Source organism: Salvelinus alpinus, chromosome 21, assembly GCF_045679555.1.
Source record: "Salvelinus alpinus chromosome 21, SLU_Salpinus.1, whole genome shotgun sequence".
Lineage (NCBI taxonomy): Eukaryota > Metazoa > Chordata > Actinopteri > Salmoniformes > Salmonidae > Salvelinus > Salvelinus alpinus.
In genome coordinates, this window is record NC_092106.1 from 16,538,977 (window position 1) to 16,557,415 (window position 18,439).

Sequence of the window (18,439 nt, forward strand, 5' to 3'; positions counted from 1 at the left end):
GGGCCATCGATGTGTCTGCTTGGGGGGGAATATATACGGCTGTGATTATAATCGAAGAGAATTCCCTTGGTAGATAATGCGGTCGACATTTGATTGTGAGGAATTCTAAAATCAGGTGAACAGAATGACTTGAGTTCCTGTGTGTTGTTATGATCACACCACGTCTCGTTAATCATAAGGTATACACCCCCGCCCCTCTTCTTACCAGAAAGATGTTTGTTTCTGTCGGCGCGATGCGTGAAGAAACCAGCTGGCTGCACCGACTCCGTTAGCGTCTCTCGAGTGAGCCATGTTTCCGTGAAGCAAAGAACGTTACAGTCTCTGATGTCTCTCTGGAATGTTACCCTTGCTCGGATTTCATCAACCTTGTTGTCAAGAGACTGGACATTGGCGAGTAGTATGCTAGGGAGTGGAGCGCGATGTGCCCGTCTCCGAAGCCTGACCAGAAGACCGCTTCGTTTGCCCTTTTTACGGCGTTGTTGTTTAGGGTCGCCGGCTGGGATCAGATCCATTGTACTGGGTGGAATATTCCTGGTCGTAATGATGGTCAGTTGACGTTGCTCTTATATTCAGTAGTTCCTCCCGACTGTATGTAATGAAACCTAAGATTCCCTGGGGTACCAATGTAAGAAATAACACATAAAAAAACAAAATACTGCATAGTTTCCTAGGAACGCGAAGCGAGGCGGCCATCTCTGTCGGCGCCGGAAGTGGGCAAATTTGAAAGAAAAAAACTGAAAAAGAGAGATGCTGCTTATAAACAGGGCAAGGTGACCGGGGACAAAAATATGGTTAAACAGTAAAAATACGACCTAAACAAATAAAGTGACAAAGTGGAAGAGCAATTCAGCGGGTTGGACACAAGGCGAATGTGGCAGAGGCTCCTAACTCTCAATGATTGCGAGAAGAAAAGCCAGCCACATCACCAACGCCAACCTACCGGAGGAGTTAAACACCTTTTTGTCACGATTCGAGCAAAATGACACTGAGCTGCCGAAGAGAGCCCCCAATGACAACGTGGGCTACACATGTAAGTCATTCAAACGTGTTAACCCTCAAGGCTGCCAGCCCAGACAGCATCCCTAGCCGTGCCCTCAGAGCATGTGCAGACCAGTTGGCTGTTGTGTTCTGACATTTTCAACCTCTCCCTAGCTCCGGTTGCTATGCCAACCTGGGGAAAGAAACTGAACGACTACCAACCAGTAGCACTCACTTCCGTCAACATGAAGTGCTTTGAGAGGCTAGTCAAACCTACCGCCTTGACAGATCCACGGACGAAGCAATTGCCATTGCACTGCACACCGCCCTTACCCACCTGGACAAAAGGAATGCATATGTGAGGATGCTGTTCATCGACTACAGCTCGGCTTACAATAACATAGTGCCCTATAAACTCAATACAAAGCTCACGGCCCTGGGTCTGAACGTCTCCCTATGGAACTCGGTCCTGGACTTCCTGACGGGCCGCCCCCAGGTTGTGACAGTACGCAACATTTCCTCCTTGACACTGATTCTCGACAAGGGGGCCCCACAAGGGTGCATCCTTAGTCCCCTCCTGTATTCCCTGTATACCCACGATTGCGTGGCCTCACACAGTTCCAACGTCATCATCAAGTTCGCTGACGACAGTAGTAGGCCTGATTACCAACAACAAGGCACTCTGATACCGTGGTGCCAGGTAAACAACCTCCCCCTTAATGTTAGCAAAACAAATATTGTGATTGTGGACATCAGGAGGAGCCAGGCTGGACACCCCCATCCTCATCAACAGGGCCACCGTGGAGACTGTCAAATAACTTCAAATTCCTCGGCGTACACATCTCAGAGAAGATGAAATGGTCTAACCACACGGACAACGTGGCGAAGGCACGACAGCGACTCTTCACCCTCAGGATGCTGAAGAAATTCGGAGCACCATCGAGAGCATACTGTCGGGCTGCATCACAGCCTGGTACGGAAACTTCACCACCACGGACCGCAAGGCTGTTCAGAGGGTGATACGTGCAGCCAAACGCACCATTGGGTGCACACTGCCTGCCTTACAGGACACCTACAACACCAGGTGTCTCAGGAAGGCAAAGAAGATCATCAGGGACTCCCAGCCACCTAAGCCCTGCCCTGTTCTCCCCGCTTCAATTACTCAGATGTGGGCAGTACATGAGCATCATGGCATAAACCGCAAGACTTTCTACCCTCAGACCATCAAGCTGCTTCACTCCCCACACCCCTTCAATGGTCATGCTGCTCCCTCTATGGACACTCCCCCACAGTCTTAACTCTGCCTCCACCCCAAAGATATGTATTTATTCATCACTGCTACAGTTATGATGTATATAGTATTATTTATACATTGTTTTATTACCATTTACATGTTCACGGTACCCAGTAATCACACCTGCAACCCTGTACATGTGACTATTAAAACACACACACAGAGAAAGAGAGAGAGAGCGAGAGAGAAACATGGGATACAGGTCAGATCAGACTGACCTCATAAGATTCTCCACATCATACCATGTTACACTAAAAAAAGCTCCTACAATGTTTCCAAACGCTATCAGAACCCATTGTGCGGAGTGTTTTCTGTGTAGCTATGTGAGCCAACAGACTGACATTGTATCAGGCAGAATACAATCGTCACAGCTGGAGACGATAAATCATTAAATCATCAATTGCATTGATTCGGGACATTTTACGTGTCGCGCAAAATAATATCTGCATTACACCAGATATCGGTGGTTTTACACTCCAAATCATGACCCCCTCCCCTTCAGAATAACGCTGCAATTGTCAGCTATACATTTGACACACAATTTATGATGACTTATCTCCTATGGCTGTGTGAGTGGGGCAGGCAGATGTTATGGGAGTGGAGAGGGAGCCTCAGACTTTCCACTTCCAATGTGTGTGTCGGGTGGTAGGAAACCCAGCGCAGATTTAGAACACATTTCTGACTTCATGTCATAGCGCTGTTTCAGATGAGGTCAAATAGATGGGCAAATAGCAGCTTTAAGAAGCCATCAGCCGCTCCTGATTAAGTATAGGCTTTCTAAAGCAGGACAGCCATTGCACATTGGTTTTGGCTAATTAGTGGAGTGAAGGGTTCCTGGTTCTCGGTTCCTGGACTGGGCCAGAGCTGGGCCACGTCTTCAGTCCCAACCACATCGCGGGAACAGCAGGTATTAATAGCCCAATGATTGTTCTGGACATTTCAATTAAGGCCTGAAACAAGACCCAACATGGGACAGAACACGGCGTCTGGCGTGCGTGTGTTTGGTTTTCAGTAAGCTGGAGTGGGGGTTTCTGTTTGGAAGAGTCTGCAGAGGTCTTCATGGTAGAGAGGAAAGTTGAAGACAGAAAAACAATCTACCATCTTACCGTGATGTCATAGCATCCACAGAAGCGTCATCATCAGACTATTTGTTATTCTGACAAATTAGTCGAACACACACACACACACACTAACAGGGTCTATGATAGTGTCTGTGTACCGATCTGCAGACGAGAGGGAAAGGGGGAGAGAGAGAGAAAGGGAAAGAGAGAGAGAGAAAGGGGGGGAAGGGAAGGCAAGAGAAAGACAGAGGGAAGGAGAGAGGGCACAATGAGTCACACTTGTTAGTGAGTGTCACAGTGTCAGGGATCGTGACAGAGTCCAGACGCTAGACACCAGCTGCAGTGTCTCGTAAATAGACTGTTGTCTCGCAGGCCCATTGGAGTGCATGCACGGATGCACGCACGCAGGCAGGCACACACACACACTCACTTCTTGTGCTCAAATCCAGTAAAAAAAGTGACAGTGTACTGCTTTGTGCTTAATTGAGAATCTAAGATCTGCCATGCCTAAAGAGGAGAGGGGCTGGGACAAGACCCGGACAGTTTCTCTCTTATTCAAGTCAATAGAGAGACATATCAAGATGATCAACTATCCATAAAAAAAACATGAGAAAAAGTGATCAGGTTCAGTCCTGGGCTAACGTTGAGACTAGCCCCAACATGTGTGTGTCTGTATCTCTGCATCTTTGTTAATGTGTGCCTCAGTATCTGTGTGTGTGCGTGTAATGGGGTATTCCCCCTACTCCTCGCCCTGTGATAATGAGGAGGGTAATGCACTTCATCTTTTCCGTGGAGGGATAGAGAATGAGAGAGAGAGATAGAGAGAAAGAAAGAAAAAAAAGAAAAGTGACAGAGATAGATAGAGAGGAGGAGAGAAGTCCTGCTGGAGGTTAGGGGTTAAACGTGCTTGGCCGTTCCTGCTGAGGCAGCGCTCTGTAAAGTGCAAGGTTTCATTGTACCAGATACAGAATGAAACTCCTGCCCATTAGTCACGGTAGTAACAGCAAAGATTCCTCACTGTGCTTAACTCCTTCTGCACCACAGCCCAACTACAGCCCAGATACAGGCAGGGATGCAACAGTTACCCTGCACGTACTGGAACACAGCATACACACCAAATGTGCATGAGACTGAAAGCAAGGGCCGCTGGGCCGACAGAACACGGGATCAGATTCATCAACTTATCAAGAAGCAGTTACGAAGTGACATTTGAGTGGCCTTCTCTTTCTCTCCTCTCTTTGTTTCTCTTCTTCCTCAGTCTTCTTCTCCCTGGTGTTGAGCAACCCTCCCACGGCAGGCCAGGGCCAGGATACAGTATACACCACACTCTCCCTCTGTGGCCTGGGAGGAGGTGAAGGCAAACAGACCCTTACCCCAGTTAGAGTTACTGTACGCGTCATCAGAGAGAGAGAGAGAGAGAGAGAGCGCCACAGTCAACCCCACCACAAGACACAGAGTGGCGCAATGACAAACAATGGAACAGACCCACAACGTAAACAAACTCACAACACAGACACGATTGTCATTGTGAAGAAAGGTGATTTAGGTTCATTATTCGACACAATTACACCCGCTCAGAGAGTTTGTGGTCTCAGTAGTCCAAATAATCTTATTGGATTTGTGTACTCAAAAATAAAAAAATAAAGCAATATTTACAGTGTGAAAAGAAGATACTGCTTATTACTGTACTCTTGCTGCTAACTTGTTTCTGACTCGTAATCCCCAAAGCTAGTAACAGGCTTGAATGGAATAGCGTCCTACTGAGGGTTCAACTCAGAAGAACAAGATGGCTTCCTTCCTCTCCACATCTACTTTCCTTCATCCACACTGATCTGTAACAACTAGACAAGTGAAAGCTAATACCCTTGAATACACACATGCATGCACAAACTCAAATACACAGTGTTTACAAGCACACACACAACCTCTTTCATAACCTCGGTGTTGTGTAGACATCTGCGTTGGCTCAGAGTCTCTCTCCAGACCATTTGTTTTGGTGCAAAAAAAATGCCATTTGATTCTAATTAGATCAAAATGTAGCATGAAATGAGTGGTGATCAGTGCAGAGGAGCAGAGCCCAGTGCTGTTTGTTTTCATTAGGCCACGTCTCATAGAGAAATACACTGACATTTCTATTCTAACTTAACAAGAAATCCAGCTAAGATATATTGTTTCTGGCCATATGTTGAAGAATAATAAAACAACATTCTTTTTCACCTTTATTTAACTAGGCAAGTCAGTTTAGAACAAATTCTTATTTTCAATGACGGCCTAGGAACAGTTGGTTAATTGCCTTGTTCAGGGGCAGAACGACAGATTTTTTACCTTGTCAGCTCGGGGATTCTATCTTGCAACCTTCTGGTTACTAGTCCAACGCTCTAACCACTAGGCTACCTGGGCTACCCATCACTCGCTCATTACAAGTCCACTTACCATCAACAGCACTATCAGCCCCAGGTATTAATACTGACACGTGACAGAGACTAGTGAGTGAGGTGTACAGAGAGAGACTCACAACATGCATTCACCATCTACTTCCACACACTAGGGAAGAGACGGAGGACCTCTTACAGAACCAGGTTTGTCACACCGAAACACACACAGTACACAGAGGTGTGTGAGGGGTTGGCAGTGGACGTGTGGTGGGGTGAGCCCTTACCCCGGTCTTGTCACAGAGGCGCAGGGTGTTGAAGGAGCCCACGGCAAACACCTCCCCATCCGGAGACCAGGACACCGAGGTCACAGGGTAGTCATGTGACGAGGACGTGTATAGCAGACGACCATAGCTGTCCCACACCTGAGAAAGGGGGAAGGAGGGAGATGACGGGAAGGAGGGGGAGAGAGCGAGAGAGAGGTGGGAGAAGGAACAGGGTCAATTACACAGTATTGCGACTGCGTGATACACACGTTATAACACAGGTCATCATTATTGGATCACTGGACACACTTGACCTTGTATTTACAGTCCTCTCCACTTGACAGTATCAGGTCATTCACAGAGTTCCAGTCCACCTTCAGAATGATCCCATCATGGGCCTTCCACTGGGGAGAGAAAGGGAGCGAGGGACAAGGAAGAGAGGAGGGAGCAGAGAAAGAGCAGATGTTTATGCGAGAGCAGTGATATTCTCCATACCCAACCAATAAATTCAGGATCACACCTCAGTTAACCAGTCCCAGGCTCTTTCCCCACACCTGAGAGACAGAGGGAAGGAATGAGAGGAAAGGAAAGAGAGGGGGGGGCGCAGGTCCATATCAATATACTACACGCTGAGCTGAAGGCTAATATGACTCAAGTTTTTTTTGTCAAGGACAAGCAGGAGAAGACTGCAGGGAGACAAGACAAAGCAAATACAGGGAGGAGAGCGTTCTTATCAGAAGGCGCCTAGTAGACAAGAAGAGAGAGAGCTATAGGTCGAGCGAGGTGCTCTCTCTGACAGCCTCCAAGTCTGCTCTGTGTTAATGTAACAGCTTGGACTTGGCTCTAATTGGAAACAGGGCAGAGCCTTCACAGGTCGCCACGGGTACGAGATCACACACACGACCCCGTCAGAGACCCCATTACATCTCTGTTAAAACACACACACTAACACACACACCCCAACATTAGCCAAGTGACTTACTGACACATCCTGATGTGCTGCTTATTGTTCAGCATACTGAATGAGACTGGGAAAAATCGTCAGAATAGTCCCCTTCAAAAAAGTAAGGACAGGTTGGACAGTCACACTTACAGTGCATTCAGAAAGTATTCAGACCTGACTTCCTCCACATTGTTATGCTACAGCCTTATTCTAAAATTTATTAAATCATTTCCCCCCTCCATCTACACAATACCCCATAATGGCAAAGAGAAAACAGGTTGTCATTTATGCAAATGTATTGAAACTAAAAAACAGAAATACCTTAGCTATGAGACTCGAAATTGAGCTCAGATGCATCCTGTTTCCATTGATCATCCTTGAGATGTTTCCACAACTTGATTGGAGTGCACCTGTTGTACATTCAATTGATTGGACATGATTTGGAAAGGCACACACCTGTCTATATAAAGGTCCCACAGTTGACAGTGCATGTCAGATCAAAAAACAGGTCATGAGGTCGAAGGAATTGTCCGTAGAGTTCCAAGACAGGATTGTGTCGAGGCACAGACCTGGGGAATGGTACCAAGAAATGTCTGGAGCATTGAAGTTCTTCATTATTCTTAAATGGAAGAAATTTGGAACCACCAAGACTCTTCCTAGAGCTGGCTGCCCAGCCAAACTGAGCAATCGGGGGAGAAGGGCCTTGGTCAGGAACACGATAGTCACTCTGACAGAGTTCCAGAGTTCCTCTGTGGAGATGGGAGAACCTTCTAGGACAACCATCGCTGCAGCACTCCACCAATCAGGCCTTTCTGGTAGTGGCCAGATGGAAGCCACTCCTCAGTAGAAGGAACATGACAGCCCGCTTGGAGTTTGCCAAAAGGCACCTAAAGGACTCTCAGACCATGAGAAACAAGAATCTCTGGTCTGATGAAACCAAGATTGAACTCTTTGGCCTGAATGACAAGCGTCACGTCTGGAGGAAACCTGGCACCATCCCTACGGTGAAACATGGTGGTGACAGCATCATGCTGTGGGAATGTTTTTCAGCGGCAAGGACTGGGAGACTAGTCAGGATAGAGGGAAAGATGAACAGAGCAAAGTACAGAAAGATCCTTGATGAAAATCTGCTCAGACTGGGGCGAAGGTTCACCTTCCAACAGTACAACGACCCTAAGCACACAGCCAAGACAACGCAAGAGTGACTTCGGGACAAGTCTCTGAACATCTCTGGAGAGACCTGATAAAAGCTGTGCAGCGAAACTCCCCATCCAACCTGACAAGCGCTTGAGAGGATCTGCAGAGAAGAATGGTTGGAAACTCCTCAAATACAGGTGTGCCAAGCTTGTAGCATCATATCCAAGAAGACTCGAGGCTGTAATCGTTGCCAAAGCTGCTTCAACAAAGTACTGAGTAAAGGCTCTGAATACTTATGTAAATGTGAATATGTATTTTTTATTTATTTTTTTCAAAAAAATCTAAAAACCTGTTTTTGCTTGGTCATAGGGTATTGTGTGTAGATTGATGAGAAAAATAAAATAAAATAAATAAAAAAATGTTACCTTTATTTAACTAGGCAAGTCAGTTAAGAACCAGTTCTTATTTACAATGACGGCCTAGGAACAGTGGGTTAACTGCCTTGTTCAGGGGCAGAACGAAAGATTTTTACCTTGTCAGCTCGGGGATTCGATCCAGCAACCGTTCGGTAACTGGCCCAACGCTCTAACCACTAGGCAACCAGACGCCCCAATTTAATCCATTTTAGAATTAGAACGTAACAAAATGTGGAAAAAGTCAAAGGGTCTGAATACTTTCCGAAGGCACTGTAGGTCAATACTCATGAGATGTATCGACCAACAGATAACCAGAGGCACGTGCCATAAAAGGAGGACGAGAGGAGGAGTCAACTCAGTCATTGTCTCTTTTCTCCTCCTGCCATGTGAAGGTTATCACTACAACTCCTGATCTCCACCCCCCTCCGCCTCCCAAACCCCTCTCTCTCCCACGACTCTGTCTCTCCCCAAAGGGAGCAGGGGGATGGGGTGAGGGGGTTGTAGGGCTCAGAGTTGTGCAGGGGGTTTCTCCATACACTGCCAGCTGTTGCTCTGCTCAGGGGGAGGGAGGAGGTGGGGGGGGAGGGGGGTGCACACTAAACCCTCTGGTGTTTACTCAGGGTCCCAGGCACAATTCAGTGCCAAAAACAATAAACAAATGTACATGAACAAGAAGAATACTCACTGGAGTACGAGGTCTTCAAACCCCACACACACTCACAGTACCTGTAGGAGCTTGGCACTAGGTTGCAGGGGCTTGATTATCAGCAGTCTGCCTGACGTGTACAGGATCCTATCAGAGTCCGGGCCCCAGGCCACTGAGTACACAGGAGACCCTGAGAGAGAGACACACACAGCAGGAGGTGAGGAATCACACTGCTTAACAATGTCCATGTGCTTAAACAATAACTTTTATAATACTATTTTCATAACACATCCATTAATATCAGAAAATTATGAAAACTGAAACTTGTTTAAGGGCGTTTCACAGTTGCATCTCCTTCTCAGACAGCGTGACATATAATAATTCTGTCAGTAGAAGATCCACTAGTTAGTTGACTCTGGTTTCATCAGAGCATTGATTAGCTATCACAGTTTACCTCGAGGCAGTCCTTATCAAAGAGGGAGAAGTGCCTGGTGTTCCTTACAAACACAGAGACACTGCAGCAGCTGGAGGAGATTGCATTTCTAATTTCCACACCACAGCAGTGTCATATTTACTCTTAAGGTTCACCTCGTACAGCCTGTAGGAATGGGATTTTGCGTGCAAAGCTTGCTGGAATCCTGCAGACCTGGCTGTGTATCACACCAAGACAGCTGAGCGTTAAGAGAAACCTGCCTAAACCGTGTGTGTGTGTGTGTGTGTGAGAAAGAGGCAGGCTGACATTTAACCCTGCTCCAGGTGCTTGTGGTTTCTCAAATGCCAAGAGGTCACATGATCGCGGGCTGACAATGAGAGACGGCTGAGACGAGTTCCCTCTGCCCTCCTCCTCCTCCGCCCCCCTCCTCCTCCTCCTCCTCTTCTACACCCGTCCTCTCCTCCCTCGCTCTTCCTCCCCCACACAAATGGGACACGGTTACATCATCTCACTCAAGACTCACAACAACGGCCCCCAGCTGTACCCGTGACTCCTGCAGTGTGTGTGTGCATAAGGGGGCGCAGCACCTGCACAGATGCATCTGCAGTGTGGATGATGTGTCCACACCTGTTAGGAGACACCACCAGTTCCTCCATGCGCTCTACAAATCTGTACGTGCAACAGCGGCTGTGCCGCTCACTCCCTCTCAAGCCTGTCCAGTCAATGCCATGGTTCACAACAACACAGACAGACACATTAAATAGAGGACTGAGGGAGAATGTGCATCGTGTGGCGAAACTGCTCCTGCCTCTGCCCAGTTTTCTATGGAAGCAAAGAGCCCATTCATTCGGGAGAATGCATCCATGTCATCCGGATGGCCAGGTTTTACCATCAACGGCAAAATTTTTTGGGGGCCACTTCTGAGAAGATATTTCAAAATGGCACAATGAATCAATTAATAAGTAAACCATCTGTATGCGAGTACTGGTTAGAGAAATGGATCATTAGGAGTCTTTTTTTATGGATTTTAATAAAACTCCACTCCAATAAACCTTTGAAACTTTACGGTGCCTTTAATAAAAATGGAACTGGAGCATTGGCTGCATTTTCAACTGTATCCAGCAGCATTACACCCTAATAGTTCAACACACACACACACACTTCTCTCTGTCTGCCAGATTGTCATCTTAAATCCTCCATGGTTGTCATCTTAAATCATCTGGCTGGATTAAACACTGTTAACACAAAAGCCATCTTTCAGATCGTCGCATCGGCATCGTTTACAGCAGTTTTAAATACACACAGAGAGACACACTGTACGCACACACACACACTGTAAAGACACTGTACACACAAATCCCAACTGTGGAAGTAAATGTGAAATCCTAAAGATTGTCAAAACATGAGGCATATCATGTAGTGCTTCAAACTGTACTAGTCTTTCTATATGTACTGTGACGACATTATCTAGGTTACTATATAACCACCATTCTCAGAGCTGTCTAATGGCAGCGCATCATGCCGCTTGTCTTCAACCAAAAGCTCAGTTTAAGTGGAGAAACCTTTGTGACACGGCACAGAGGGCTACCTGAATAAACATGAACAGTATTGTACCGCTCTGTGACAAGCCTTTCTCTTTTCATCAAATCCCTTTCGCTCTCTCTCTACATACCTCTCTCTCGCTCTCTCTCTTTCATCCAGTGAGGTGCCCTAAAAAGCAGAAGGGGCCTTAATGAACACTGCGGTCTGTGTGTGAGACTTTAATTGGTGGCTGTGTGTTGCCTTATGTTTACAAAATTTCCGCTAGCGCCGTCTCTCTCTCTGTAACTCACGTGGCTGTGTTCATGGGTTTGACCTCATTACAACTGTCCCTGGCCCGGCCCAAGCAGGTCCTCTGCCTGGGCAGAGTGTGAGAGAGACCTACAAACGGCTTGAAAAAGCACCAGGCTGACACATTCACCCCCTATGATTAACACAGTGCATCCTCATTCACACATGGGAGGTGAATTTATTTTCCTCGAGTCAAGCCGAAGTCGGTAGCCGAAGTCCACACCCCTTCGTTGATGATTGGTCAACTGTAGGGATTCTTCAGTTATATGTTTGTTGTCATTCAACGAGATACGACTCGTTTTCATGCACATTTTTCACTTGAGATATACTGCCACAAACATCTTAGTTAGATGTAAAAATGTGCGAATAAAATCTTCTTGGCATATACAGTACCAGTCAAAAGTTTGGACACACCTACTCATTCAAGGGTTTTTCTTTATTTTTACTATTTTCTACATTGTAGATCAATAGTGAAGACATCAAAACTATGAAATAACACATATAGAATTATGTAGTAACCAAAAAAAGTGTTAAACAAATCAAAATACATTTTGTATTTGAGATTCTTCAAAGTAGCCACACTTTGCCTAGATGACAGCTTTGCACACTCCTGGCATTCGCTCAATCAGCTTCACCTGGAATGATTTTCCAACAGTCTTGAAGGAGTTCCCACATGTATTTTGATTTGTTTAACACTATTTTGGTTACTACATGATTCCATATGTGCTATTTCATAGTTTTTAATTCTTCACTATTATTCCACAATGTAGAAAATAGTCAAATAAAGAAAAACCCTGGAATGAGTAGGTGTGTCCAAACTTTTGACTGCACATAAAAATGAATTACAGATTTATTGAAGAAGTGTACACTGGCTATGACATCTCAAGAAGGACTAACAGAACTATTGCCGAATTGTGTAGTTTTTCAAGCGAAGGTCTTTTAAGGGAGTATGCGAGCACACTTGATCAGTTCAGCTAAGCGCCCGTCTAACAGAAGCATGCTGACAACACTGGGCTGGAAGATTACCGCACACACACATGCTCACATACACCTCTTCACACAGAGAGAGTGCAATGTTGTCGCTACACCGTGGAGCAACTGCACCACAAAAACTACAGGGCCCCATTCTGACAAAACAGGAAATTGTTAAAAAGGGACAATATTGGTGGCTGCATTTGTTTCAAAACAAAGTGTGGCTATGCACTGCGAGTCTGCTGCGCAAATTCGTTTTCAAATACAGTAAGTGCTGAGCTGAGTGGTTGAAAGAATAGTTTGAAACATTTTACCTTGCTGGGCCAAGGTGGACCTCAGCATGCCACTCTTAGACCAGATCTTGATCTGTCCATCCTCCCCAGCTGAGGAAACAACATCAACAAACTGAGTTACAACCTACGGCTGTTATAACAAACTTGTTACTGAGCAGCGGATTACATTTTCTTGTGTGTGTTTATTACCCTGTGTCCCCCTCACCTGTGATGAGAGCGGTCCCGTCGTAGTTCCATCTCCCGGCTAATACAGCTCCTTTGTGGGCCTCCACACTCTTCTCAATACGGCCCATCTTAGAGGCCAGGTGGAACTTGCCTACAGACAGACAACAGAGCAGACAGGTAGAAGTCCATTAGATATGAAGGAAATATACTGTATAAACTGTCTCTGCAGTTCTACATCTCACTTGAGGCAACAAACAGTCAAAAAGCATGATAAAAGCATAACACATGATGTCAGGAGAGTTCATAAATACAAAGAATATAGGCAATCGGCCACACACAGAAACAAACAAATAGAGATAAACATAAAGAACTGTAACCAATGGAGTCAGGTTCTCATACATAATGTATTTTGCTCCACTGTCCTGGTTGGTTGCAACCTTCTGAAGACACATTTCTCACACAAAACGGAAGAATGAAAGCGATGTCTCTATGCTGCTTAAATTAAACAGTTTCCTATCTGCTAGAGACGGGGAGCGATCAGGCATGGAGACAGTTATCAAAGACACTAGCCTACCATATACTTTGTGGCGGTGCGTATTAAAAAATACAGAATGTTCTATGTAATTTCTGGTTGCCTAAAACTGCAAATCAGCATGATGCTTCTCTCTCCAGTTTCTATATTTGGATGTCCTAACAAATGTGAATGTCGCAGACCCAGAAAAACAGGTAGTGTGTATACGACCATGGCTGCTGTATTAAAGGACACTCAGAATTAAAATAGGCTTTAAAAAATGTCATTTCTATTAAAGACCTGACTGTTAAACGCCACATTCATACTGCTCACAGAATTTGCTCTGTCAGTACTACGAACCAAACCCATTTTTGACATATCGCCTCAGAGGCCCACGCAGCAAATGAGGTTGGAGAAAGCCACAAAAGTTACTATAGATTTTCCCCACACACCAAAGCTATACATCTGTGGTTTCTATTTAACCATTTCATAGCCATGTGAAATTTCACTGACATTAAAAACAGAAACAAGAAAAATGTGCCTTTACAAGCTGCAGTGGACTATTGTGCAATCCCCCCCCAAATTTTTTTTTGAAGTTGCTGTGCGTTAGGATATAGGACTAGTACATTAAAAACATAAACACTGCCTCTCCATAAAGGAAACCAATGACTTGTTCTAAAACGCAGTCAATTGTGATAATATTACCTATATGATGACTATAAATCATTATGTACCAGAAAGACAGATGCAAATGTTTTCATGACTACATGATCTGCCAGGGAAAATTGCTGCTTCAGTTTGTGGGTGTGTTTATGCAACCCTACACTGTCATTAACATTGTGACCACACGTCGCCTGCCATCGCCGTACATCTCCACTCTGTGTGTTTAGAGCTGATATAGACACAAGAGAACAACAGAGCCCTGTGCTATGAATCAGGTTTGAGGAGTTAGCGAGGTAAATTCTGTCAACTCGAGTTCAACTCGGGATAACCGGTACCACGAAAGTGGCTCACCTTTTAGACTGGTAAATTTCTATGGCAACGAATCCTTCAGAACTATCCTGTTGCAGGCATGCTAACTCCGGGCTAACTCCATTTACCCTGAATAATGTTTCTGAGCATTGAATTGAAGACCAATTAAATCAGATACCATCCCTCTCACAAAGCTTGTGACGGCGTCCTCTTCATTTGAGGAAGACGACTGATTAAATGTTATTCACCCCCCCCCAAAAAAATATATTAACTGAAACTAAAGTACCTTTCACATTACACATTTAGTAGACCGCATTTGCTTTCCAAAATACATTTTTCACGTGATAGTATTTTGACATTTGAAACGCAAACTAACAGCCATTGCTAGTGTACCAATGAGTTTAACAGTCAAATTGCCAGGGTTAGAGGTTCCAAAACCTTTCTATGGATTATAACGCGTTATCGACTGTGCCGCAAAAGCATGCACAAGCGGCAGAGTCGATTTCCGCGTTTATAAACCCAGGGTCGTTACAGTATATACCCACAACACAACAAGCTGTTCCACAAACAAAAGGAGCGACAGGAGTCGGGAAACGGTGCTTGTTCATTGATAAGCACATCAAAGACGGCATTAACGATAATAAAATAAAGATGGCACTTCGAAAAGCCTATTTCACACCAAAGCCTGCTGGATTTGCAAGATACATTTTCTTATATTTTAATTTCGGCACAAATTAAAATGTGGAACCGATTTGGGCATGGATCGATGTTTCAGCATTGCCTCAATGAAGAGCTCGGCGTTTAACTAGCCACGTGCAACATGCATGCGCAGTTACACGCCTGCTACAGTATGCGGCAGGCAGACGGGCAATATCCACCGTTGTGGTACGAATGAAGCCTTAGAATAGAATGTGAATGTGCAGCTAACGGAAGCTTGCTTCGTAGTATACCACTCTGGTCAATGAGAGACATTTCACACAGACCATGCGGTTATGTACCTTGGGACTCCTATCCTCTATCACCTACCTAATTCAATATCAATCTGTCTTGTTGAATAATGTGAGAAATTAACATTGCTTTAAAATGCAACATTTATTTTCTATTTTAGCGGTGCCAAACACGTGTTTCAGATAGCGCTTTTAGGTATGAAAAGTGCTTCATAAATAAAGTTATCGAAACGAATTATCAAAGCATGTTACGAGAAAATCTCTTATTATTCCTCATTATTGGGCCCTTTGGTGACTTGCCATCAGTGCTGGTGAGCACAAAGATCTCAGCCTGGGCCTGCTTCTTGCCTCCCACCGTCTTGGGGAACCAGTGCAGGTCGATGGGGAAGAGGTCCTCCTGTAGCTTCACCACCAGGCTGGTCTCACTGGTCAGCAGGTTCCATCTCAGGATCTGGTGGTCCTCACTGCATGAGTATAGCTCGTCTGCAGTGGTCCAGCCCACACAGCTCACAAGCTCTTTATGTGTCCAGGTGTTAAGGAGGACAATGGTTAGGTGGAAATAGATCAGCGGTTGCGGCAAAATATCTAAATTACTTGAACCAGGTGTGTTAGCGTTAAACTGGAACAAACGTTCTCACACCCTGTAGCCTAACTCTCTGGGTCCAGGGTTGGTGACTGCAACAGACTCAAACACAGTGGTTGCTTTTCAGGTGAATTAATCAACACAGATCCTGTATACACCTTTCTTTGTATTTAGGTAGGGGAGATCCACACACAGGTCTGATAGCAATTAGCATATAAAAACATTTTCACCTACATACAGGTTGCAATAAGCATGCCTTTAGTAAGGTGCCAGGCAGACCTGGGTTATCAGTGCTTGATTGAGCTTAGCGGGCTTAATGGACCATTCAAATAGTCCCAAAACTGCAAACCCAGCCCATCTGCCACTCCGGACACTCAAAATATTTAAAAGTTTTCAAATAGTATTTGAACCCAGGTCTGGTGGTGCAAGGTGCACTGAATATCATATTTGTCTCAGGCGGCCTTGGCTTTGGTCCATGACGTTAGAGCAAGTTGGAGGAACGGACACTAACCCCCTAGACCAGAGCAAAGGAGGTCAAGTATGTTATTAGAGGCACAACTTATTAATAGATTTTTCATTAATGATTGCTGACTGTCCATATTTTTTTTTAACAGAAAAAACGAACTATCAGGTCAAAGCACTGTTGTAGTATCGTTCTATCTTTCACACAATTCAAAAGGATATGTTTTGGTTCCTTGAGTAATGATGTCTTTAATCTCATTGTGGTGGCTAATGTGAAGTCTTCAGAAAATAGGTACTAGGCACTCACTGTAAACAGAAGGGTTGTCATCGATCATTCAAATTGGACATAAGAGTTAGTTACCAAACAGACTGTATTAGCTTGCTATACAATTAGCAAAGAGAGTAGCTAAGTAGCTAGCTATTCATAGCTAACGGTACTCAGTTTGCTAGTAAAAATTTAAAAACACAGTTGTCTAGTTAGCTAAGTTATGCCTGCATATGTTTTATTTGGAGTGCAGAAGCCATATCGCTAGCAATGACAGTGTATGGCAACTACTAGGTAGTTGATGGTTACTGACTAGCTGCTACGCTAGCCAAATTAGCTACCTCTCTAGTCAAACAAGCGTCCGTCGTTGCTACGGTACCTTCACTGTAGCTAACGTGCTGAGTCTTCACGGTTATCACACTTGATAGCAGACAACTAATCATGTCCAGTTGCCATAGTAGCTCCACCGCTAATAGTTAATGCATATAATGTTATATATTCCTCAACAATTATACTAATCGACATAACCAGAAAAATAGACTGATAGCTATGCAGCTAGCAAGCAATGGTCTGAAACGTAAGCAGAGATACTCATTTTGTAATTTCGATGACGTCCCAGGGCTGTGTGAATTACTATCGCGAGAGTTCCTTGGCAACAAACTCTAGAGACCTCTAGAGATTCTAACACTTACGTTGCTAGGTCTTGATGTCATGTTACAAATGAATCATTTGTTGAAGTATTGTTTAATACTTGTTTCTGATTGACTTGAAGGGCATTCTAGAGCGTGCATTGTTTCCCTATAATGGACGGTATAATTCAATGGCTATGAAATTAATTCTGACATTTCTACGGGTGCGTTAGTAAATTGCCTCTAGTGTGTCTGAGTGACTTCTGAGCGTTGTCAGATTGTCCGTTCGTAAATTCAAAGCGTTGGCCGAGGAGTAGGGTTGATCCGAGAGTTCTGATCTCACAACGGCAGTCAAGCGCCCAAGCCAACTGGCTAAAGTTGACTAGCTTGCTAGCTACTTCCAGACACAAATGAGAGAACACCTCACTCTGGCCACATTACTCGCCCTAGCAGGGCTAGTTAGGCTGTTTTCATGTTATCTAGAGCGTTAGTGACTGTAACTGTGCTGCTAGCAACAATTTAATTCATTTTTTGGCCAACATTTACTGACACCTGTCATATTCAACGGGTGTTGCACGTTCGTAAATTATTCAGTTATTCTGCGCTCTGGCACACAAACGAGATTGCTCTGAAATCCGAGTAGATTGCCAAAATAAATTTACCAATGTTTGAGCTGCTTTTAAAAGCAAAAGTCGAATTGAAAACATTATTGCCATTGTTTAATTCAATTTTCAAAATAGCAAGCTAGGACTGATGGTTTGGTTAGCTGAACTAGCAAATCTGTGTTAAATTATAGCCGTGGTATAATAAACTCGGGGCTTTAACTCTCTTATGAGTTCTCTGGAAAATAATGCAACTCCGTGGAAGGTTAGTGCCACTCCGCTATTGCTTCGTGGCACACACCTTCCACCTAGTGCATTATTTTCCATAGAACGCATAGCCCCTTGTTTATTACCCCTTACATATTTTCGACTATTCAACCAATACAATCCAAATACAAAATAATACATTTACCAGTACTGTAAACAACACCCTTCCGTCGTCACTAGGCAACAGTGCCCAAACGTCACAGGCGCGTTCTATTTAAAAAAAATATTTTATGAAAATATCCCAAATCATTACCAAAATATTACTTATATTCTTCACAATGTTAACTTGAATGCAAAAACCTGTTTTAAGTTTAAGTTCATGGTTGCTCAAAACTAGACTTGGCATCGGCCCTCTTTTTGAATTTCTTGTTTTTTTGACCAATGAGGTTCCATGG

The 18,439-nt window shown here is 44.6% G+C and overlaps 1 protein-coding gene across 5 annotated transcripts in view; it reads right to left on the reverse strand.

The window, feature by feature from the left end:
- LOC139547917 (intraflagellar transport protein 80 homolog) overlaps positions 1-18,256 on the reverse strand; it is a 71,890-nt gene extending 53,634 nt beyond the window's left edge. Inside the window, exons 1-8 of one of the 5 annotated variants that reach the window (XM_071357111.1) lie at positions 18,190-18,256; positions 16,501-16,587; positions 15,537-15,755; positions 12,847-12,957; positions 12,663-12,731; positions 9,194-9,303; positions 6,286-6,375; positions 5,993-6,130 (exon numbers count right to left, since the gene is read on the reverse strand). In XM_071357111.1, coding sequence (XP_071213212.1) covers positions 5,993-6,130; positions 6,286-6,375; positions 9,194-9,303; positions 12,663-12,731; positions 12,847-12,957; positions 15,537-15,755; positions 16,501-16,540 — 777 coding nt within the window. In that variant the 5' untranslated portion in view covers positions 16,541-16,587; positions 18,190-18,256. Of the gene's footprint in view, positions 1-5,992; positions 6,131-6,285; positions 6,376-9,193; positions 9,304-12,662; positions 12,732-12,846; positions 12,958-15,536; positions 15,759-16,500; positions 16,588-16,887; positions 17,211-18,189 lie in introns of those variants that run through there. The other 4 variants (XM_071357109.1, XM_071357108.1, XM_071357110.1 and 1 more) reach the window with 4 other exon arrangements.
- Between the last annotated feature and the right edge of the window lie 183 nt (positions 18,257-18,439).